Source organism: Enhydra lutris, unplaced genomic scaffold, assembly GCF_002288905.1.
Source record: "Enhydra lutris kenyoni isolate GAN:26980312 unplaced genomic scaffold, ASM228890v2 scaffoldscaffold3, whole genome shotgun sequence".
NCBI lineage: Eukaryota > Metazoa > Chordata > Mammalia > Carnivora > Mustelidae > Enhydra > Enhydra lutris.
The window spans coordinates 82,410,738-82,434,336 of NW_019154087.1; the positions used below are offsets into that span (position 1 = coordinate 82,410,738).

The 23,599-nt window shown below is 44.3% G+C and overlaps 1 protein-coding gene across 1 annotated transcript in view; it reads right to left on the reverse strand.

The window, feature by feature from the left end:
* The window catches only part of LOC111153728 (dedicator of cytokinesis 5), a 210,776-nt gene that overhangs the window by 118,052 nt on the left and 69,125 nt on the right, over nt 1-23,599 (reverse strand). The window contains exons 3-5 of the mRNA XM_022512914.1: nt 14,425-14,465; nt 9,598-9,653; nt 7,664-7,760 (exon numbers count right to left, since the gene is read on the reverse strand). Coding sequence (XP_022368622.1) covers nt 7,664-7,760; nt 9,598-9,653; nt 14,425-14,465 — 194 coding nt within the window. The remainder of the gene's footprint in view (nt 1-7,663; nt 7,761-9,597; nt 9,654-14,424; nt 14,466-23,599) is intronic.

The window sequence follows — 23,599 nt, forward strand, 5'->3', positions numbered from 1 at the left end:
GGGGGGGGGGGGGGGGGGGGGGGGGGGGGGGGGGGGGGGGCAGAGATTAGAGATTAGCCCAGTGTGATCAAAGCTCTAAAAGAAGGTCAATGTTCTGTGAGAACACAAAAGAGAGGGTCGAAGAACTCCCTTACATGCTCGATTAACACTACTGATCTGAAAAATACAGACCGTGAAGCCTGCTTAAAATTTTGTAAATACCTACATTCTAAGTGTTTAGCATTTTCTGAATTGACTTTCTCATCAGCCAGTCTTTCAAAAGCATAAAAACAGGACTTGAAAAGTTCCATTTTTAATAAGCTAAGGTAAAAACCCTGTTTGGTTTTTTCCCATGGAATTCTGTATAAAATATTGCCATTCCATTTTCTTTCAAATTAAAAGAGGGAGTGAGAAATTAAGTCCATAAAATTAAGTTCATAAAATTTGCTAGGCAGAAAGGGAATCCTTTTTTTCTTTCTTTTTTTTTTTAAGATCTTTTTTTTTTAATTTATTTATTTGACAGAGAGAGATCACAAGCAGGCAGAGAGGCAGGCAGAGAGAGAGGAGGAAGCAGGCTCCCCGCTGAGCAGAGAGCCCGATGCGGGGCTCAATCCCAGGACCCCGAGATCATGACCTGAGCCGAAGGCAGCGGCTTAACCCACTGAGCCACCCAGGCGCCCCCTTTTTTTCTTTCTTGCAACTAATTTGTCTGCTCTCACTTAGGTGTTTTGTTGTTTTTTTTTTTTAAGTGTTTTCTAATTTCAATGAAGATATTAGGCTTTATAGTAAGAAAAGGGGGGACCTCAGACTCAGGGGATCCTCTGAGAGACAGGGCTTTGTTTGCGGCACATGTCCACAAGTTCTTGGTCTCAATTATATTAGACACTATCCAAGGCAATTTAATTACTGCCTGTTCATATCAGCCTTGTTTGCCAAGATCCCCCCCAAAGAAGGATGAAGACAGCCATTCTTCTGAGTCACTGTGCCAAATGAATTCTGAATGGACAAGCTGGAACACACCAAAGGAAGCAATTTCCCCACTACTTGAAGGAAATGGATTTCATCGCCACATTTCCAAAACTGTTCTAAGTAGGATGTTCCGTGCAAAGCTGGATCCAGATACTTTATGGGTTTCCGGGGAAGCACATGAGGACAGGTGAGGAGAAAACCGGGCACTCCTCACAAGACCCTGAGCCAAAGACCTGAGTGTCTCCATCTGTTCTCCCATCACGCCCCCCTTCCTGTCTTCCTTCCTGAATCCTACACTGCCTGCGCCTGCCTGTTGCAGAGAACCTTCTCTGTTACCATCATCCCAACCTTTTTTGTACTAGCAGCCACTGTCACATAATTAAGAGGGAAGGGAATTTATTTAATAATCTCTTTGACTGTCTCTGCAAAAGTCAGCACAATCCAGGGACTCGAAAACAAATTTTGACAGTACCAATGTAAAACACACTCTGGTTTCAGTTTCAGTTACAGCAGCATGTACGAGAGAAATCTAAATGTTCTCCCACCAGAGAGTAACGGCATTTCTGCACTTGCTTAGAATTTCTCCCTCTTTTCCACTTGGAGATCTCAAAGGTCTCACTTTTTACATTTCTATTCTGAATGGCATGCTCTTTCTCTAAGGATTTCTAAAGATAATAACAAACTCACAAGGAAGAAAAAAAAAGGCAGCTTTACTTTCAGCAATGGCAAAGAGGGATAAAGGGGCCTCCACTGCATATTTCAGAAATTCTAGAGACCACTGGGACAACGGCACCACCTCCCTCGTGTCAGAAAACCTGGATTCTATCCCTCACTTTCCCAAAGAATGCAGAAGACAGTCAAAAGACTTTCCTCTGGTCCTCCCCATCTCCTCTGTCTGCCAACCCTTCCTCTTGCCTGCAGAGTTTGATGTAGAGGCAAAGGGCTTGACAGCAAGTATGGGACTTCGTCTCTCTCTCTTTATCATTAACTGGCTGAACGACTTTAGGCAATTCACTCCTCCTGAGATACACCCAGTGGTAAAACAAAGGGACTGAGTCTGAGACCCATTCCCCAGGCTGAGCATCTGTGAGTCTATGGTGGAGACCTTAAACTTAATTACTCCTTCGAGCAACTTCCTGATTAACTGGCTCTGACTCTAACCATCTCCCTTGGATGCACTTATCCGCTTGGAGGCTCCCATCCAATTTCACCTGGCAGAGCTCTCTGCAGTGACTCCCATCTCTAACTCCTGGGGTCCGGAGCAGTGTCCCGCTTCCCGTGTGTGACCTCAGGCCACACTGCACTCTGGGAAAAAGGGAATCCACATGGCCTGACACTCCTCCTCTCTACCCTAGTGCCTCTTTTCTTTGCCACAAAAATTCTTTGCCTAACTAGCAAAGGCTTCATTTTTGAAGCAAAGATTCTACTAAGACCATTTTGCCTCAGGAGGTAGCACAAGGAATCCTGAGAGGCAAGCAAGCATGAGGGGGGCAGAACAAAACTGGAAAAGGACCCAGAGCACACCCACTGCCCTGTCCTGGGTCACGGCCACCTCTCATCTTGTCTCTCACAAGAGAGTCAGGCCCAAGCAGGGTTCACCACTCACAGACGGAATGCCCGGACAAGACCGAATTTTCTATGGGAATTTTCTGTCTCTGGTAATAAGCAATCAGATGCTGGTTTCCAACCATGAGACCGGCTTAATTACACTTCAGAGCATATGCTCCAGCAGCCCATAATAACCACCCCTTCAGAAAGATTAGACTCGAGTAGCTTTAATCGGTGTAGATATGCAATGATGGGAAGAAGGGCAATTCATTGTGTCTGGCAAGTTCCCCACCCCCACCCTCAGTTATGGGCACTTTCTCCCCTCCAGATTTTTACACAACTACAGACTAGCTCAAGGTTTTATTGTACTGGTGAATTTTAAATGAGAGGAGATCAGGGGCGCCTGAGTGGCTCAGTCATTTGAACGTCCCTTGGCTTCAGCTCAGGTCATGATCTCAGGGTCGTGGGACTGAGCCCTGCAAGGGGCTCCCTGGAAAGCGGGGAGTCTGCTTGGGATTCTGTCTCTCCCTCTGCCCCTCCCTACTCACGGGTATGTGCTCTCTAATAAATACATCTTTTTCAAAAAATAAATAAATGAGAGGAGATCAGTCCATTCTATGAACTACATTTTAGCAATTATGTTCACTTGATTCAACAATACATATAAACCACCTTCCACACCAGGCTTGACTCATATCTCTTTTCTGTAAGGAAAAAGGATTAGATTCAGTCTCCCAAAATTATATGAACAATACTGTCTCGCTGGCCAAAACTCATTGAACCATTTCTCCAATTGGAAGGCGGGGGAACAGCACTGAGTTAAATCTTGGGGTGAGAAATTATAGAGTATGTTTAACATCACCACTTATCTCAGAATTCCCAGGACAGTCCCTCTCTCAGAAATGTTCCTCCTTCTGTCCCCACAAATACACTCTAACTTGTCAGTTTTCAAGTCCTGATTATTGTTGAGAAAACATAATGTGGGATGTAGACTCGTGCATATTCAAAAAGTATAGTTGGGTTGTTAGTGAGAAGGAAGTCTGGGTATTACACTAGTCCAATCATGTCTAAATCAATGCAGACTCATTTGCCCTTCTGGCTGGCAGAACTCGCATGGAACAAAGGAGATGTGCTGCTAGAAGGGAAAGAAGGCCAGAGTTCAGCTCACTGGATCTACTTTCCCAGGCTGGGGACAACGAATGATCCCGAGAGGCAGCAGAGAATAACGGGCAGAGCGCTTACAACCACTGACCTACAGCGGTTACATTCACACCAGGCTGGAAGCAAGCCCGCCCGTCAGCCCCAAGCTGAAGGGTGCACCCTCAACTGACTTCAGGGTAGAACTCCACCATGCAGTCTTGCTCTTCTAACACCTCCCATCATCAGTGAACTCTTACACGAAGGCAGTGCTGGGGACAGCCAGGGGCTGTCACAGTTTGATGACAAAGCACCAGGCACTGTCCTGGAAGTTTTATCCAGATTATCTGACTGAATCCTTACAGCAAGTATGCAGGGCGTATATATCATTACTGTTCCAGGTGAGGGAAGTGCAATGTAGGGGTCAAAGGACTCGTCTCAGGCGGCAGAATCAGCTAGTGGCCTACCCTGGACCCAAATCCCTGCCTTCGGGATCTGAGTTCTTCCTGTTTTAGTGTGTTTGTCTGCAGTAACTATTGCTGGGTATGCTATATTCTTCTGAATATATGAGTACGTTCCAAGCAGAGGAGCAAGTCAGACTTTTAAGAACGAGCTGCCTATCTAACCTCAGTGTCCACAGTCTTGTCATTTCAAGAGGCGACCACATTTCATTCATATTGTTTCCCCCTTTCCGGACCACCCCTGAAAACACACTCACTAAACAGGCTCCAAATGAGGACGAGCAGTATAGATGAAGCCAGAAACTGCTGTGAACTTGCACTCTGCATTGGCAGGTTTCCCCTTTTCTTTGCTGGAATGATCCATGCCTCCCGAACTTGAGCCTAAATGAAGGAGGCTCGCTATCTGTCCTGAGAAACACTTAGCCTGCTTACTGAGCGCTCAAGGCCCCTCCGCCTAAGATGATAACAAAAGACAAGGGAAGTGGCCTTGGATTGCTGGGGAGGGCAGGGAGCACACACAAGGGAGCTTCAGAGTCTCCAAGCCAGGTCAGAGGGATGCCAAGTCAAGGCTGCCCAGAGGGAGGACATCCAGAGCGGCTGCTGTTTCAAGCTAAGACGGCAGCAAGAATGCCATGTGCAGAGTCCTGGATGCTCCGTCTGTGCAATGACCTCACAGCCAGCACCTCTCTTCATGCTCGCACAACTCCATGGAGTCAACAGGGCGGATTTTCCATCGCTTTCACATGGGGGGCAGAATCCAGACAATACCTGGAAACATCAAGTGACTTGCCCAAGACCATGGGGCTTGCTGGACAGGGCCTGGATGAGACGCCAAGCTTCCGAATTTGTAGTCCAGGGTTTGTCTCCCACAGTCTGGCATAAAGCCAACACCGCCAGGAAAGACAATTAAATGGGACAAAATAATACAAATATAACAAAGAGGAAAAGAAGGCACATGGCGGTGGTCAGCATTTCTTTTTCTGCTTTGGAGGAGTGGGTTCTCCTCTCTTTAGCATGAAGAACTCCTCCCCCCTTTAAAACATATTTATGGTTATTTCACAAGGTTACAGTGCAGCTGCTAAAATTAAGTCACAGCCATCCAAATGTCTTTCCTGTCTGGAATAATTACCTGTGTCTACACAGCTGGGTTTATCCTGGTTAGTGGATGGCATTTTCCTCTCACATAAGGCTCTGGATCTGTTATAGACATTTCTCATGAGCACAGACTGAAAAGGAGAGAACTAGGAAATGTGTTGGAGAGAACTGTGGAGGTTCTAAGATTCTACACGTGTCCTGAAATATCAAACAGGGGGTGCCTGGGTGGCTCAGTCGGTTAAACATCTGACTCTTGATTTCAGCTCAGGTCATGCTCTCAAGGTCGTGAGATTGAGCCCCGCTTGAGACTTGATCTCCGTCTCTCCCTCTGCCCCTACCACGCACCTCCTGCCCTCCCCCACGCTATTGTGTATGTGTGTGCTCTCTCTCTCTCACCCTCTCAATAAATAAATATATAAACAAATAAATAAAACAGAACACCTGGTCTCATAATCTGAGGGAGGAAAGGCATGCGAGAAACACAAGTACTGATGTGGTTCAGTAAAATCAGTATTTATCTTTATGTGAACTGAACGAACTTACAGACTTAGAAAACAAAAACACTAATGAAATCGTTGGGGCGGGGGTGAAAACCACAGACTTGGGGTCCTTTTACCTTTTACCCAGTGAAGGATAATATTCTGAGGTTTGCTACTTTGATGTCAATTTTTGAGAAAGTTCAGAAATTCTGCCTGAAGTGAACTGTCAGTATGTTAGGAACAGGAACCCAACAAAGTCATGATTAATAATGACCCCATTTTAAGTGGACAATTTTTTTTTAAGATTTCACCTATTTGGGAGTGCGAGAGAGAAAAAAGGTGTACACTAGCGGGGGGTGGGGGCGCAGAGGGAGAGGGAGATGTAGGCTCCCAGCTGAGCAAGGAGCAGGACTCAATGCAGGACCCTGAGATCACGACCTGAGCTAAAGGCAGATGCTTATTGGACTGAGCCACACAATGCCCCAACATTACCACTTTAAAAATCTCATTGCCCAGTCCTTACTATCAAGTATGTATCGCTACTCATCAATTTCCAGAGAGAATGCATTAAGGAAGCTCCTGTGTATGCGCATTCCTCATCTATCAGACTTGTTGCATCCGCCAACCAATCAATTAACCAGAGAGTGCTCTCAACAGAGGTACCAGATGATCGATGCAGGCCAAAGGGCTTAAAACAGCACGTCTGTCCCGGAGATTTAAGAACTTACAGGTAGCTCTCTCCTCAATTACACACAGAGAGATCAAAAGATCACTTGCATTACGAGGCAGGATGCCCCAAGGGCCAGATGATGGGCCCAGCAGTAAATGCTCCTAAGGTCCAGAAGGAAACATCATGGATTGCTGTTTTAGAAGCTACATTACAAGGAAGAACTTGAAATAGGCCTTGAAAGATGGGCAGGCAGAGAAAAATCCTGTGCTTTCCCACCAAAGGGGCTGGTGATTTCTGCTGCTGTGATCCATCATGGGTAACAACAGCCCAGGATGGAAATGAAATCATACATTAACTCTTAGAAGTCATGCTAGACTGAGCTTCTGATGACTGTTTTTGGTACTAAAGGTCTAGAGGAAGGTGTTCTTCACAAGTTATTGAGATTGGTTTTCGAGAGTCCAAATGAATAATTAACACATGACTGAACAAAAACCTAGATAAACAAAGTCACATAAAGGAAAGAAAGTGGCTTCCAGGCCATCGGGTCTAGTCTATTCCCTTGCTGCACTTATTCACGCACTGAACGAGAAAATATACCTTCCTCCTGGGAATCCCTGGTCGGCCCGGGAAGATGCTTACAGAGGCAGGACCTAGTGACTTCTAGGTCCCCAGGAAAGAGGGAACTTTAGAAAAAGGTGTCTGTGCATCCCACTGTCAAGGAAAGAGCTGCTTCCAGGGGACTTGGAGCATTCTTGGCCTTTTGCAAGACAGCTGCCCACGTATTTTCACTCTGATAACATGAAAAGCCAGATCTACCTTTTCCTAATTGCAAACCTACACGGGACTTGTGATTACGGTTTATCATGGAGAGAATGTGCTCCTTCCTGTGTCACTTCCCACTGAGCTGGTGTATCTTATTTGCATTCTGAGGTCTGTAAGACTATGTTACTGTAAGAGACGATACCCTGAGTCAGCCTTGAAAAGAAAGACTCCTCAGACCACGGCTTAATACCACTCAAGTTGCAGAGTCTGTAAGAAAGCCTGGCTAAAGTAAAGAATGCCGTCCTCCTGGGAGTCATGTGGCTGAGCAGCGAAACACTGACAAATTCCTATTCCCCAGGATACATGTTGAGGCTAAGAGCCTGTCCCGCTCTTTCTTCTGCCATCCCATGTCATCAGTGACTCTACTCCAGGACAATGAGAATCTGCTGGTTATCAGCCATGTACGGTCCAGCTAACATGCACCCTGTTCCATGCAGAGAGCTCATGTGTTGCTGAGACCCAGCAGTGGAACAGATAGCTCCAAGACCCGAGGGAAAGCTCACCACATAGAGCTTGCGCCAGATGACGGCCCATTCTCGCAGCGTCGACGTGAGCTCCTGGACCAGCGGGAGCTCCCCAGGAATCACGGTCTCGTGCTGCCTACGGAGAACCAGAGAGATGCTCGTGTAACTCTGGGCTGACCATCCCTGCTTTTCTTGACAGGGTTCATATTCCCCACAGGGCAAAGACGGGCATGGGGTAGTCCAGCTGGAAAGACAACGAATCTGTTGTGGGAAAATTTGTTGAGCGGACCTTATTACACCTAAGCCTCTGAGAAAAGAAGGGGCTTACTGATCCAGCTCTCAAAATAAACCACTTCTGCGAGGGAACAAAGGCATCAGCACAGCTGGGACCACCCCAGTTGGTATCTCGACAGGAGCAATTGCTGAGCCTGGCTGGCTTCCGTGACTCCCGGAATGGAGGCCCAAACCCAGTATTTTCACTGGTTCTGCCAAGTGGCCATTTCGTTAGGGAGGGTGGGTGGAAAAGTGTGCAAGGCACAAGGGTCCTGAGGCTGGGCATCTCACACAGGACCTGCTGGTGGGGACAAAGCTCTGCTCTCTGATGGAATGGGGCTTGATTTTCTTCTCACCTGCTCCCTCACTGCACTGAAAACGTGTCTCTACCATACTCCTCACGGGCTCACAGGAGACTCAGAACAAGGCAGGGCCAACATTTATTCCCATCAGTCGTCTGGTATTTTCATGATGAACAAAAGGAGAGTGAGGGCAAGCAAACAAATGGGAAAGAGAGGTAGGACTGCCAGACTTAAATAAGACTACCAGATGCCCAGTTAAGTCTGCATTTCAGATGGCCTGAAATAACTTCTTTTGTTTGTTTGTTCTGAAATAACTTCTCCGTAGAAGTATGACTCATGAAATACCTGGGACATACTAACCATAAACAATTACTTGTTATCTGGATTTCGAATGTAGCTGAGCACCTTGCCTTCTTCTCTGACAACCCTAGTTAGTGGGCATACGCCTTCCTACATGCCCTTCTTCCAACATGGCTGCGGCTAGTGACGGCGGAGGCTGCCCGGGAAATGGCCCGCTGGAAAGAAGCTTCTCCAGGTGGCCAGGACACCTGGTTTCCAGTCTTGGTTCTGCCACTGAAGAGCTGGATGAATCTGGGCCTGTCTCCACCCCTCATCTATAAAATTCAGGTGTAGAACTTACAGCTGAAAATGTTCTTTTGCCGCTTTGAGTCTGTGTGACTCTGATCCATTCTCCTCTCTAGCAACCCTGGCATTCCAGTCCTGCTCCGGGCTCTCCTTCCCTCCTCTGTCCCAACCCAGCAGCCTCTCTCTCCCACCTCAGGCTGAGTGTCTTACTCCTCCTCAGTCTCCACAGAGGCAGTCACTGTCCAGGACAACCGGTAAGGTGGGTAAGAAAATAGAATATCCAAAACATAATGGATTTCATCTGCAGAGCACATTCACACACATAATTTCATCATTCCACATTAAGCTCTCGACCAGCGCACGGCCAGATTTATGTCCTCCAATTTGTATGGGCAAAGCCCAAGGGGCAATAAAGCTAACGGACTTGTCTAAGCTCCAGAGCTGATCACTGCCGGAGACAGCTTGCTCCTCTCTCTCCCACGGCTGCCAAACTGGGGACCCTTGGAAATCCTAGCAGCGAAAGGGTGCCCAATGTTTGTGTGTGTGCGCACACACACTCAGTGAGCACAGCGCAGGAGGAAGGCAGGGGGCCTCCGTTCCTTCACTGCCTGTCTTTACTATCCTGGGGAAGGATGCCAGAGAGGAGCGATTATGAAAGAAGGAATCAGCTCAGGAATAAAGCTCATATTCACGTCTCTCTCCTTGTGAGAAGGGCAACTGACGAGATGAGAGCAGTAACGCACACGAGAAACTCTTTAATGATCATTTCACACGTCCACCTCTTTTAGGGGTCTTCCCAGGACGGGAACTTACCCTCGGTCTTCCACGGTTGCCTCCTTCAAATGGATGTACGTTTCAGGGAAGATCCCCTACAGAGAGAAGAACGTTGGTTATACGGCCATAAAAACCTCAGGGTAAGGAGCACACATGGCACCGGGAACGAGTGAGGAGACAGGATACTTGGGCCGTCACCAGAGTGTGTGGTCAGTCTCTAGGGCCCGACCACACTGACTGCGCCTCCCTGAAAGCATGGCTGGAAAGATAGAAATGAAGATCGGGGTTCACAGAAGTGCTTCGGAAGGGGGCAAACATGTCCTGACCAACTCAGGGCTGCAGTAACGGTAAGGGGTTCGACAGCCAGCAACTAGAACCTTCCAGATCCTAATACCATGAACTGCTGCCCTGAAAGGGTTTCTCATAATTAGTGACCTGAAGGGCTGTGTACTTAGTGGCCCATGAAATTATAGTGATTTTCCGAAACAATCCCTTCTCACAGCTTTCACTTAAGCCAAATGTGCCCCAAATCAATTAGTACTAGTTATCTGGTTATTTTTAGCACTTCCCAGTCTCAAATTGCTCCCCAGTCTATGTTCTTAAGAGGCCATTCTACATCACTGTTGTGATGTTGCTCATGGGGAAACTAAGGCCCATAAGGGCCTAAGAGAAAGCCTGGAAACTGGTCAGTAGAAACTGAAGAAGTGAGGATCAGATCACAGAAAGCAAGGCATGGATCTGAGTTTTCCTGATGCCAACGGCTTCTGTTGTTTACCTGTGTGACACGCTCATGGATAAACGGAGGCAACGCCATGGGGAAAAGGCACTGCTGTTCTTTGTTCTAGGGTACTCTGCACGCCAGACAAGCAGAGGGAGGAGAAGAGCCTATTTACCGGGTACCACTGGTTTGACTACTCCTAAACCTGCACCTGCGGAGGTCAGTGAGACCCTGTGCGCATTCTCTGTTGGGGGACTGACCACAAAGGTGGGAAAGGAAGACCTTCCTACATGGGGGCTGAGTCAAAGATGTGTGTGTACGCAGTGATCCTTAATCCGTCCAGAGACGGAAAACTAGTTCACTTCTACTGGCGTCAGTCTTGTGTCCAGCTTCATGTGCTCTATTTATCTAATACTCTTCTTTCTCCATCTTAGCCCTTTACCAATAAAACAGGAAACAGAAAGAAAACCTGAGACTGAGCTGTTCCCAGTCTTGGTGATGACAGGTAAGATCTTGTCACTGCCTGAGTCGAAAGCAAAATGACTGTCCTTTCCAGCCAGGAAGGAAACCCCCCCCCCCAAAAAAAGTACATTACCTTCCCCTCTTCACTTTGAGAAAGGGGTATGCATGTGGTGTGTAAGTAAGAAAGTACTATGCTGATCTGTTACTGATAAGACCCAGAATACACAGAGAGGCAAGATGACACTGACCTTTTTCATTACAGGGGCAGGATTCAAAGTGATTTTGGAAAACTGATCAAACAGTTAAACAAAAATTCAAATGTAGGTGTAATTCCTGTGGGGCCTAATTTCTGATGTTCTGAAGCTCCAGATCTGTGCTTAGGGTGTCTAAGGAACTTTGGGTGTTTCTTCTGTCCATCTGGAGGTAAATGTCTTGTTGACTGCCATCTTGGTGGAGAATCAGACTTGATCGTCCAGAACTCACCTTGAGGATATGATGCTAAGTGAAGTAATCCAGACACAAAAGGACAAATACTGTTAATGATTCCACTTGTAGGAGGGATCTAGAGTGGTTAAATCCACAGAGACAGAAAGTAGAATGGGCGTGGCCAGGGATGGGGTTGGGAAGGAATGGGGAGTGGACACTTTGTAAATGATGAGCCACTTAAAGCAGTAGCTCTAAGAAGCCACACTTGGAGATTAAAATAAGGGGTAACACTGCTTATCCCAGGGAATATCCTTGCAGAAAACTTTTCTCATCAAGAAGGTAAAGGACGAATTAAAATTTTTGTGCATTTGTAATCTGATTACTAGTCTCTTAATAATTGGGAGAAATCTAAGATACAAGCATTTGTAACACCCAAGCAGATAATTTATACTGAATGTACAGACCGAGGACTTTCATCTTAAGAAAATATTTATTTTGTTCCATTACCTCCCTTTTATTTGCAGGCCCCATCCTTCCATGACAACATATGTCCACTTACATCCATTTAACTGCTCTAGTAAATCTGAGCCTTGGAGAAGTTTTCCTTCCTTCTTTCCATCTGACACACAGAAAGGCAGGAAAAACCTGGGGGATAGATTACTAATTTATAGCTTATCTCAATTTTGATTCTCCTTTCTCAATGCAACCTACTCACTTGAGGAAAAAAAAATATCTAACCACTTTCTAGATATTGCCGTTATCCACACTTCCACAATCCTGCCAGAATCAATAATTAGTTTCTGCAAAGCTCTGGGCTTCTTCAATTCGTAAAACCACTAGCGCATTTTATCACCACTCTAAATGACTAGGTCTGCTGATAAATGACACCAAAAATTTCCATTAAAATAATAGGCCTTTCAAATAGCTCCCCCACAAAGACCGGCAAACGCAGGAAAAAACAGCATTAGGAGAGGATTTCAAACAGGCTGGATCTTTTAATGAAAGGGTGTCAAAGCTGAACATAATTCATGATGACTGAATCTAAATTCCCTTGATGCTTCCTGCTACTCTCCACCAGGAAGACATTTCAACTTAAAAATCAACAAGTAAAAGCAACATCCTTGTTAGTACTATCATTTCATTGAATTACAAAGTTGAATTATCAAGAACTAAAAGTTCTTCCTGAAATAATTCTTAAGGGTGAGATTTCAAGTTTAAGTAAGGGTTTTAAGGAAATGAAAACAAACAAACAAAACTAAAAACACACTGGGGGAGCATGCGATTTCCTTTTCAAAGCCAACAACAAGGGTATGAGCTGGATAGATTCTGATCTATTAGGACATCACAGGATGCCTTAGAAACCGAGGTCTATGTGCAAAAAGAATCCTTACATACTGTAGATCTCTGAAAGGGAAAAGTGTGGCCAGGGACCTTGTTTCAACATGATTCACAATCACCAGTTAAAAATCAAGAATTGTGTTTGTTCTTTAAGTTCATGTGATCTTACCTGAGAATGGGGTTTTGTTCATTTTTTTTAAGTTGACTTTTTTTTTTTTTTTTTTTTTTTTAGCAGACTGGGAAATGGAATAAGTCTTCTTGCTCTTTAATAAATTCAGAACTTCTAAATGGTTAGCTCCAATCATGCTTCGAAATAACTTATCATTTCTATAATTATGAGTAAAATAAACAAAGATAGGGCTAACCAAACTAAGAAGTAGGAGTATCTATAAACCACGGACAAGGATCCTAAAATAAAGAAAGGCTTTTGTCTCACTACGCTCTTATTCATGCCAGGATGTCCTTGTCCTTGGTCACTATTTGAAGGCCTGGAGAAATTGAAGTCAGCAAGAGATTAAATCAAAGTAGTTAGGTTGGAAATGAAAACAGGTGGGAAAATGTAGGAATCAAACTGTGGGCAGAAAAATTCAGCATCAGGATTTGGGGAGGGATAAAAGACCAAACTGTGGGAGTTGATACTCACTTGACAAGCAAACACTCCTTTATTTTGGTAGATTTTCAAACTGTAAACGTTAACAAACTGCATGTGTGGACATGTAAATGTGCAAAATAGTGACTCCAGATCCAAATATATAGAAAATTTGATCCAAACAACGCTGATTTCTAATGACTACAACCTTGTAGAAAGGGGTTTCTCTGGGCCCTGAGCTCTTTCAAGAGTTGTGTGCTCAGATTACTTGTATCTCATGCCATGCTTGAAAAATAAGAACTGTGGGTTTTGTTGTGTGTGTTTTTCACTCACTTCTTGATAAATTCTAAAATGTTTCTCTTACCCCTCTCCTAATTAGCTATTTTGCATGTGAACTAAGTGTGAAAAGTGATGGTCCCATCAACCCCGTTTCTCTTTCAAACAAAGTGCTGACAGGCCTTGCTGCCCCAGAATGCAGCGTCAAAGGAAAAGGCCTGACCTGACCTAAAATTAACTGAGGGGGTATTAACGCAACTAACAGATTTTCTTTAGCTTGATGATGAGTAGTTTTGGCACGGGGTAGAGGAACCTGCTAGGGTCAGTTATTTTTCAAACTCTCTGCCCATGACAAGATACATTTTCATGGCAACCGAGTCCTCAACTATGCATAAAATATAACTTAAAATACATTAAAAAATACAAAAGTTTTTTGTCTCACACAAAAGTTTCATGAGACAGTATTTTTCACGGCATTCCATTTTCTACTTTCTTTTCTACTTTTCGGAGTTTCAGTTTTGGAAGTTTCAGTTTTTGGAAGATGGAATAACCCCTGATGTTGATTTCATGATGTATTACTGGGATTGGCTGTGAGGTTCAGTTTCAAAACCACTACTCTGGCTTATCATTTTATAACAAAGGATGGACTCAAGTAGAAATGGGGAGATGCTTTAGTTCTGGGATGTTGGCACTGGGGAGCTAGAGAACCAAGCAGCAGCATGGGTTCCCCTGAAGGAGACCGCCAACAATAACACTCTCATCGCATCACCAGCCTGCTGAGCTCCAGGGGCAGGGAGCAGCAAGCCTGCAAGTGCTGCGAGGGCCCCACCTGGGGAGTGCATTCAACTCTGACCTCCCCGCTTAAGTTGGCTGGTGGGAAATGTGGTCCACGGGACTTGTGCGATTTTACACACATTGAGGTCAGAGAATTTGTTTTCAGATCTAAACAACAGCCATCCCACAGAACACAAACCAGGTCTAGAGGCAGCAAGGAGCAGAAAATGAGCCCAGGTAGCATAACACAAAGCTAGCAGGCAAAGTAAATGAGAAACCATACCTTTTTAGATTTATTCTGGAGGGTATATCCTCTGTACCAACCTGCCGGGGAATAAGAAAACACAATCTTTTATGTTATCTGAGATAATATAAAGATAGGAGCAAAATGCATCCTCTTACTCTACTGGAATGCTGGGATGGAATCCAAGAGGCAATTAGCAGACTAATTAGAATACGTATATTTTGGCTGAGTACACAATTGAAATCTAGATCTATTTTGGAGCTTAATTCTCCTCATAGGTAATTTAAAATTCACATAGAACCACGTTTCATCTCTGCTCCTTTGGAGAAAGGACAGAACAAACAAACAAACTAGACAGAAGGCAGCTCAATCTCTTAATATTTTAATACCTTAGATATTCAGTAAACGTTTTTGCATGAATGAAGAAGGTCTTTCATCCATATATATACATTCTACAAATCACCCTATACTATGAAAATAAATACTTTAAAATAATTTATAGTCTCTCTCTTATCTAAATTCTCAGGTAAGGAACCACTCTTCTGGAAGAATTTTAAACTGGAATGGCAAATCTTACATACATAAATATTTGTACCTAAAAGAGTTGAAATAAACAAATAATAAAAGAATATTTAAAACAATTCTTGTCAATGCTATTCACATCCCTGATGTGAATGAAATGAATGAAAAAAAAAATTTGTTGGCTTGATGAGGCTTTAAAAAATCCTTCAACTTCCACAGGCGCCTGGATGGCTCAGTCAGTTGAGCAACTGCCTTTGGCCCAGGTCATGGTCCCGGGGTCCTGGGATTGAGTCCCACATCAGGCTCCCTGTTCAAGCAGGGGGCCTGCTTCTACCTCTGCCTCTCTCTCTGTCTCTCATGAATAAATGAATAAAATCTTTAAAAAAAAAAAAAAAAAGCCTTCAATTTCTTTATAAAAATTTCAATAAATACACATACACCTATGGATGCTTTTCCACCCTCTATCTGGTAAAGGGAGTATACAATTTAATCAATCTATAAACAGATAACTTATATTAAGCATTTATTGATCACCTACTAGAAACTTAAGGCATCTGCCAATAGGGTTCTAGAACCGTCTTGTAATTTGTTCTACATGAAATCATCCAGAAAAAAGACACATAACCTATTCTGGATATGTTACAAGAAGAAGAAAGTTGAATTTACCTTGAACAGAAATTTAAGAATACTTTCACAAATTTTAAACTGTCAGTATTCAAAATTTAAAGAATTTTGCTATTTCCTTTTTCTTTTTTTAAATATCAGGGAAGAATAGGATACTATGCTGTAAAATCACTGCAGGTTTTTATCAAGGTCCACAGTTAAGAAAAAGGTATTTGAACAGGAAACATTGCTCCCAATTTCGGATGCCAAAGTGCAGGAGAGAGTCAGGTGTAAGAAGAACACCAAGCAAGACGTGGCTGGCAAGTTCAGCTGCCCGTGGGAAGTGCCTTTGCATGAATGACTGGCTTCAGGCTCCTCCTGGGGTGGAGGAGGGGCAGGCAAGCTGAGAAACAATGGTCTTTTCCAAGCAGTTTCCATCTCCCTGTGTCCTACAAAACCAAGATGTAACAGTTTGGACTTTGCTCCACTGTCAGAGAAAAATGTCTCTGTACTTGCATAAACAGTATTTTTGCGTAGCCATTCATCACAGAATTATGCTTCCAAAACCTGTCATTTTTTAAAAAAAAAATTTTTTTTCTTTACCTCCTAAGTCTCCTCTAGAATTGTGGTTTGTGTAAAAACCCATATCTAAAGGCATAAAATTACCACACTGAGTCTCTAAAACGTTCATCTTGCTTGGCATTAGGTACTAGCGGAAGAGTGTCTATCTCTGGAGTTTCAGTCATATACTCTCGGGACCCCATAAATTCAACTGCTAATAACTGCAAGGGATTCGAGCAAGAACACCGTGTTCCAATTGATCCCAATATTTAAAACAGGATCATTATAGTTAAATATGGTATGCTTTTAAGGCTTCCAAATGCATCATGATGCAAAGAGACCGCGAAGACTCTATCAAACAAGCAACCACAATCAGTAAGTAGTGTGAGCTGGGGGGAATCTCGGCTGCTTTTTAAAATTAGTACATTACTGAAGTAAAGAGAACAGTGGGGATGGTGAGTGCAGAGGGCCAGTCTTGCCTAGATTTAGGTGAAACGTCAATCTCAACGAGTGAGTTTGTAAGACCACAGATTCACAGAACAGACTGGTGGTTGCCAGAGGCAGGGGGTGGAGGGGAGGGCAAAATGGGTGAAAGGGAGTCAAAAGGTACAAACTTCTAGTTATAAAATAATGACGTCACGGGGATGTCATGTACATCATGGCAACCACAGATAATAATACTGTTGCATATATTTGAAAGTTGCTAAGAGAGTAATTCTTAAAACTGCTCACTACAAGGAAAAAGAATTTTGTAACTATTAAAGCTAATGTATATTAACTAGACTTATTGTGATGAACATTCTGCAATAAACACAAATATCCAATCACTGGGGCGCCTGGGTGGCCCAATCTGTTGGTTAAGCATCTGTTTTCAGCTCAGGTCAAGATCTCGGGGCCCTGGGACCCAGCCCCCACACCCCCACCCCAAATGCAAATATTCAAGGGCATTCAGATCTCGGGTTTAAGCAAATGGATGGCCAGAATTAACTCACCGGGATAGGAAGACTGAAAAAAGCAAAGCACTGGGGGATGGAAGACAGAATCGAGAGCTGTGTCTTGGCTCATCTCCTTCCCTTCCTGAACAACTGAGCAACAATAGGTGGGACACAGCAACTAAGGCATTTGCAAAGGTGGTGGGGAGGGCATCCACACAGGGGGCCAGACTGGCATGGTGTGTCAGAGCCAGGCAGAACTAAGGTGGGCATCCATGAGAGATGGGGGCTCCACAGGAAAAGGGTGAAGAGAAGGGCACCCACAACCACGACCTAGGGGTGGGGGACGGTGGGATGACCTGAGCTATCAGAGAGAACAGGCTGAGGAGGGTGTCCATGTGGGAGGAGGTGTGGTCATGAAGACAGAGACGGGTTACATGCTGAGGACCTGATGAAATAAGTAAATATATTAATCCTGGAAGCCAGGTTTCTTACTGTCACAGGACAGCGTTTTAAGAAAGGGAAAGATGCTGGACTGGATTTGAAGGTCCCCATGTGCACACATGACTCCTAAAACAGGCAGACTGGTCAAAATGAATCATGTGTTAACCCATACTTATACACACGTGCAAATTATCCTTGGCTCTGCTGATACCTACTGGTTTTTATTGTTTTTGACCCGGAGACAGATGATGATGGAGAGCTCAGAAAAGCAGCTATGTAAGTGTCTGGAGAGTGACCAGTCCCAGATGGAATAGGAGGGCAGAGGACTCCATGAAGAAGAAATCCAAGAAAGCAAGTGGAACTGTGAAATTACCTCCTTTGTCTGAACATATGAGAAGGAGGTAAACATTTCTGTCAGAAAGTCTGGACATGAAAGAGAAGTAAATCCACAGAGAATGAAGAAAAGAAGAATTAACAGCTCTAGAAAAACATTATTCAAGACAGAAAATAGAATGAAGGTACGTTCCACAGCATCTGCTGTTTCTACTACATAGACTCAGTAATCTAAATAATAACTTATAAAAAATAATAATGTATTTATAGTGGGAGGTCTCTACCAGATACAGCCAGGTGTATGTGTGGCTGGTCGGAATTATAAGAGAGCTAAATCCTTACCTTCCCTAAGAAGCAGTTAATAAATGAAAATGGAAATATCAAGTAATAGAAGCACGATTTTTTTTTTAAGATTTTATTTATTTGAGAGAGAGAGCATGAGAGGGGCGAGGGGCGGAGGGAGAAGCCAACTCCCTGCTGAGCAGAGGGCCCGATGTGGGACTTGATCCTGGGACTCCAGGATCAGACCTGAGCCGAAGGCAGTTGCTTAACCAACTGAGTCACCCAGGTGCCCTAGAAGCATGATTCCTTAGAAATGAAAAAGCATGTACCACAACCAAGGGCTGAAAGAGTTGAAAGTAGAATCAGAAACCCAGAGGAGGTGGGAAGAGACTGCTGTTTATCATTATCAACTTGATAGAAATGACTTGACCTTTAAGGTTATATGCAATGATATGCATATAATGATAACTCTGAAAATTAAGACAAAAAATACAGCTAATAAGTCCTGGTAAGCCAGGACCAAAAAAGTCAAAATTATAGGGAAAACAAACAGATCAAGGCTGAGGTTGGTGTGAGGCTGATACAGGGGATAGGGGAGAATCTGGGGCTTTTGACAAAATCATTCTCTACCTTGTGGTGGCATTTCATGATTGTGTGCATTAGTCAAAATCTGTATGCTAAATAGGGTGAATTCAACTCAATGTAAATAATATTTGTTTTCTGGATGAGATATACTCTACAACCACTCGAATGGCTAAAGGTAAAATGACGGACTCTGCTAAGAGGTGGTACGGACATGGGCAATTAGAATTCTCTCACATGGCTGGTAGTTTCACATAAGATCAAACATACATGCACCATATGTTAACTAGCAAAATTTAAATTAAAAAGCAAAACAAAACCACCACAAAAATATACATATGACCTATGACCTAGCAATACCCCATTTCTAAGTATGCACCCAAGATCTATAAAAACTGGGCACCTCGGTGGACCAGCTGGTTAAGCATCTGCCTTCGGCTCAAGTCATGATCCCAGGATCCTGGGATTGAGTCCCATATCAGGCTCCCTGCTCAGCAGGAAGTCTGCTTCTCCCCCTCTCTCCGATCCTCCCCTATGCTCGGTTTTTCTCTCTTACTCTAATAAAAAAAATAAAAAATAAAGATCCGGGGCACCTGGGTGGCTGAGTCGTTAAGTATCTGCCTTCAGCTCAAGTCATAATCCCAGAGCCCAGGGCTTGAGTCCACATCATAGGGCTCTCTGCTCAGCGGGGACCCTGCTTCTCCCTCACTTGCTGTTGAACTCTGTTGCTCTCTCTGTCTCTAATAAATAAATAAATAAACGAGGGGGGGGGGCGAAGATCAGTAAAAACATACATCCCTAAAAATACTTTAAAAGATTGTGTATCGAAGCTTTCTTATTAATAGCCAAAAACTGGAACCCATCAAAATGTCCATCAACAGGAGTATCAACAAACGGTGGTATATTCACATACTAGGGTATTACTCAGTGATGAAAAGGAATGAACTACTGTCATAAGCAACATCATTGATGAGCCTGAAAAACATCACGTGAATGAAAAAATCCAAACACAACAGACATGCATAATTTCATTTATATAAAGCTGAACAGCAGGAAAACCAATGCATGGTGACCTTCCTTGGAGCAGTAGTTGCTTTTTGGGGTGAGAAATGTGTAGAAGAATGCAGTGGGGAGCTTCTTGGGGCAAGGGAAATGTTTTGTATCTCGACTGGAGTATTAGGCACATGGGGGGCATTCATTTGTCAAAATTCAGTGAATTGAATACCTAAGATGAGAGTATTTTTCCACAACTTTGAAAAGCCATGAAATTTCAAACGATCATATAAGCATTACAAAGTAAGCCCTTCAAGGTGATACAGAATTCCATGATCATGACATTTTTCAAATATTACTAAATATTTTTGTCTGAAACTGCCTCTGAAACCAGCGTGAGCCGTGTGTGAAAAATCACAGGACCATTTCTCCTTCATTTTTACTTTTTATTGTGCCTCCTTAAGACATTATCCCTCCTCCCGCCTCACTTTATGTGCCAAAGCTAATCTGAAGGAGTTTTGCTATTTCCAAAAGATCAACCACAGTTTGGAGATTCATTGACTCAATCAACAGAGAGATGCCAAGCGAGCAAGATGTACAGTGTCTCCATCCTTCCAAGTCTTGCTTTATCGCGGGAAGAAAAAAACCACGTACCTGTAAACAACCAGCAAATAAACAGAGTAACTGCCAGCGGGGATAAAAGGTATTAAGGAAGGAGAGGACGGTGGGAGAGGGATGGGTGGGGGTGGGCTCCTTCAGAGCATGTGGTTAGAGACTGTCTTGGAGGAGCTACTGGAGGCAGGGATTTACATCACTAATGTGGTCATTCACTTATTATAGATAAAAACACTCACCGCACACCAGCGGGCCAGACCCTGTCTTCAAGAAGGAAGGAAACAGAGCCATAAACAAATAATTGAATACAAAGAGCTTCTAAGAGGCAGACTTGAAGACACTGGCGCACAAAGGGAGAATTATGAATGTGCTAAAGACTCTGAAGGCAATTACTGAGGGGGAACTCAAGATTTTCTGAACCATAAAAGCATTATTTAGACGTGTAAGTCACAGAGAGTTTTGTAAAACTCTCCTCGTTTCGCAGTCCCACGAGAAATTAGTCCCACCCCCAGAACAATAAATCATTCCTGTGTTGAAAAATATACATAAAATATACTATTTTTTAAAGATTTTATTTATTTATTTCACAGAAATCACAAGCAGGCAGAGAGGCAGGCAGAGAGAGAGGGGGAAGCAGGCTCCCCGCTGAGCAGGAAGCCCAATGCGGGGCTCGATCTGAGGACTCTGGGATCATGATCTGAGCCCAAGGCAGAGGCTTTAACCCCCTCAGCCACCAGGCACCCCTATTTTAACCATTGTTAAGTGTTCAGTTCAGTGGCACTAAGTACATTCACAACATTGTGATACTGTTGACCTGCCAGGAGTTAAAGGCAAGAAACAGAAGATGGAGCCACTGGTTACGTGCACCACGAGGTGAGGGAGGGGAAGGGCCGAGAAGAGCCATAGAGGAAGAACAGGTGCTAGATCCTGTTGTTTTCCTGTAAGTGTCACCGGTCTGGTAGTAAATTAGGCCAAGGTCAAAGGTCCATCCCCTGTGGGTCAGGTAACCCTGTCAGGTTCCTCTGGCTGGTTCCCATGGCTAAAGCCTACCCTCCCATCCCCAAGTGAATGTCCCTCAAAAAGATGGCTCAGGGCCCACCAGGGAAGCTGGTGAGCAGAAACAGCTGGGTGCAAACTCCTCGGAGGACAGACAAACAGCTCAGGTGTTGGAACCTTGTCCTCCAACTACGGGATGCTCACAGTCCAAATGCACTGGACAGCTCGCTGGTGTTTTTATTTTTTTAATTTGAATTCAATTAATTAACATACCAGTCAGTGATTCATCAGTTGTATATAACACCCAGTGCTCATTACAACACATGCCCTCCTGAATGCCTGGTCACCCAGTTACACAATCCCTCCACCCCCACCCCTCCAGCAACCCTCAGTTTGTTTCCTATGACTAAGAGTCTCTTACGGTTTTTCTCCCTCTCTGGTTTCATCTTCTTTAATTTTTCCTCCCTTCCCCTATGCTCCTCTGTTGTTTCTTAAATTTCACATACTAGTGAAATCATATAATTGTCTTTGATTGACTTATTTTGCTGAGCCTAATACCCTCTAGTTCCATCCATGTTGCTGCAAATGGCAAGATTTCTTTTTTGATGGCTGAGTAATATACCATTATTCCATTATGTATATATGCCCCATCTTCTTCATCCATTCATCTGCTGATGGACATCTGGGCTCTTTCCACAGTTTGGCTATTGTGGACATTGCTGCTATAACACTGGAGTGCAGGTGCCCCTTCAGATCACTACATTTGTATCTTTGGGGTAAATACCTAGTAGTGTAATCGCTGGGTCATAGGTGACTCTATTTTTAACTTTTTTTTTTTTTTTAAAGATTTTATTTATTTATTTGACAGAAATCACAAGTAGGCAGAGAGGCAGGCAGAGAGAGGAGGAAGCAGGCTCCATGCTGAGCAGAGAGTCCGATGTGAGGCTCGATCCCAGAACCCTGGGATCATGACCTGAGCCGAAGGCAGAGGCTTTAACCCACTGAGCCACTCAGGTTCCCCTCTACTTTTAACTTTTTGAGGAACCTCCCGACTGTTTTCCAGAGTGGCTGCGCCAGCCTGCATGCCCACCAGCCTCACCAGTGCTTCTGAAAGTAGGTTCAAAGGCAGAAAGGAAAAAGATGCAAAGATAGTAAAAGATGATTCTATTCTTTCATACCTTCTTGGGACACAAATCAGTCTTCCCAGTTAAACATCTTAGCTCAGTTTTGTGCCTTTATGATACAAAAATGGATGTCACAAGTGTGAGCTCCAAAGGAACTCAGACTCCCCCCAAATCTAACACCCTTACTTAAGAAAGAGGAAACACAGCCAGGGAATTGGAAAGGTTGTGCAAAGTCAACCAGTGACTTACTATGGAAGCTGGGAAGGCAAACACAGGGCTCTAGTGCTGGTTCATCACGGTTTGCCTTCCACCACCTGCCTCCACAGCCATGCAGTGAATGGGATATTTGCCCAGCGCAAAGGCCCTGCCTATCATGGGAAGGAAGCTTGGCCATGGAATCCAACTAATAGGAAACACCCATGCCAAGTACGTGGAAACAAAAGAGATGAGGTTCCATCTTTCATTTTATTTCTTGAGGGAATAGGAATGGGGCCTGACTTTGTGGTGCCTGGAATATAGGAGGCAAGCCATAAAGTTTAAATGAGTTCATCAATGAGAAAGAGCACGTCCTATGAGCTGGTGCTCACAGGCAGAACAGATCGTGCAAAGGCTGTATGATAAAAGCCGCACCTCCAAAGCACGATCTGACAGCAGGGTCCCAGAGACCCCTCTTTCCCCCTGGGCTCCTGTGCCCAGTGGGCAGAGCTGGGTGGGACCTGAGCACCGGCCCAGAGGCCAGAATGTCCAGAGAAGAGGAGGGATCGCTCCTTATGAAGAAGATTCATCTGAAAGGCAGGGGTCTGGTTCTGTGCTCTCCCGCTCCGTGGGACTCCCATCTCTTCAACTGTTCAAGTTATTAAGGTGTTTGTGGCTTCAATTTCCTTCCACAAAAACATTCTACTTTTCCCCCACGTCTTGTTACCTCATCACTCCATAGCTAAAAATGCTGAAGGTCTCCTGGTTGCCTACCAGAGATGATAATGTCAGGACACTTCTTTCAAGCAGCAAACACCTCCCGAGAGAGGCAGGAGGACCTGGTCCAGGGTGGGGGTAGGGGCAGTACAGTTGGCAGGACAGAGAGAGGACACATCCAAATGGCCACTGAGAAAGGAGGAAACATCTCTTGGCTTCACAGACACCCTGCAGCTCAGTGACACGGGGGAAATAAAATTTCCTCTAGTTTAATCAACATCGTCACTCAGGTGTGCCAACTCCCGCTGAATTTCC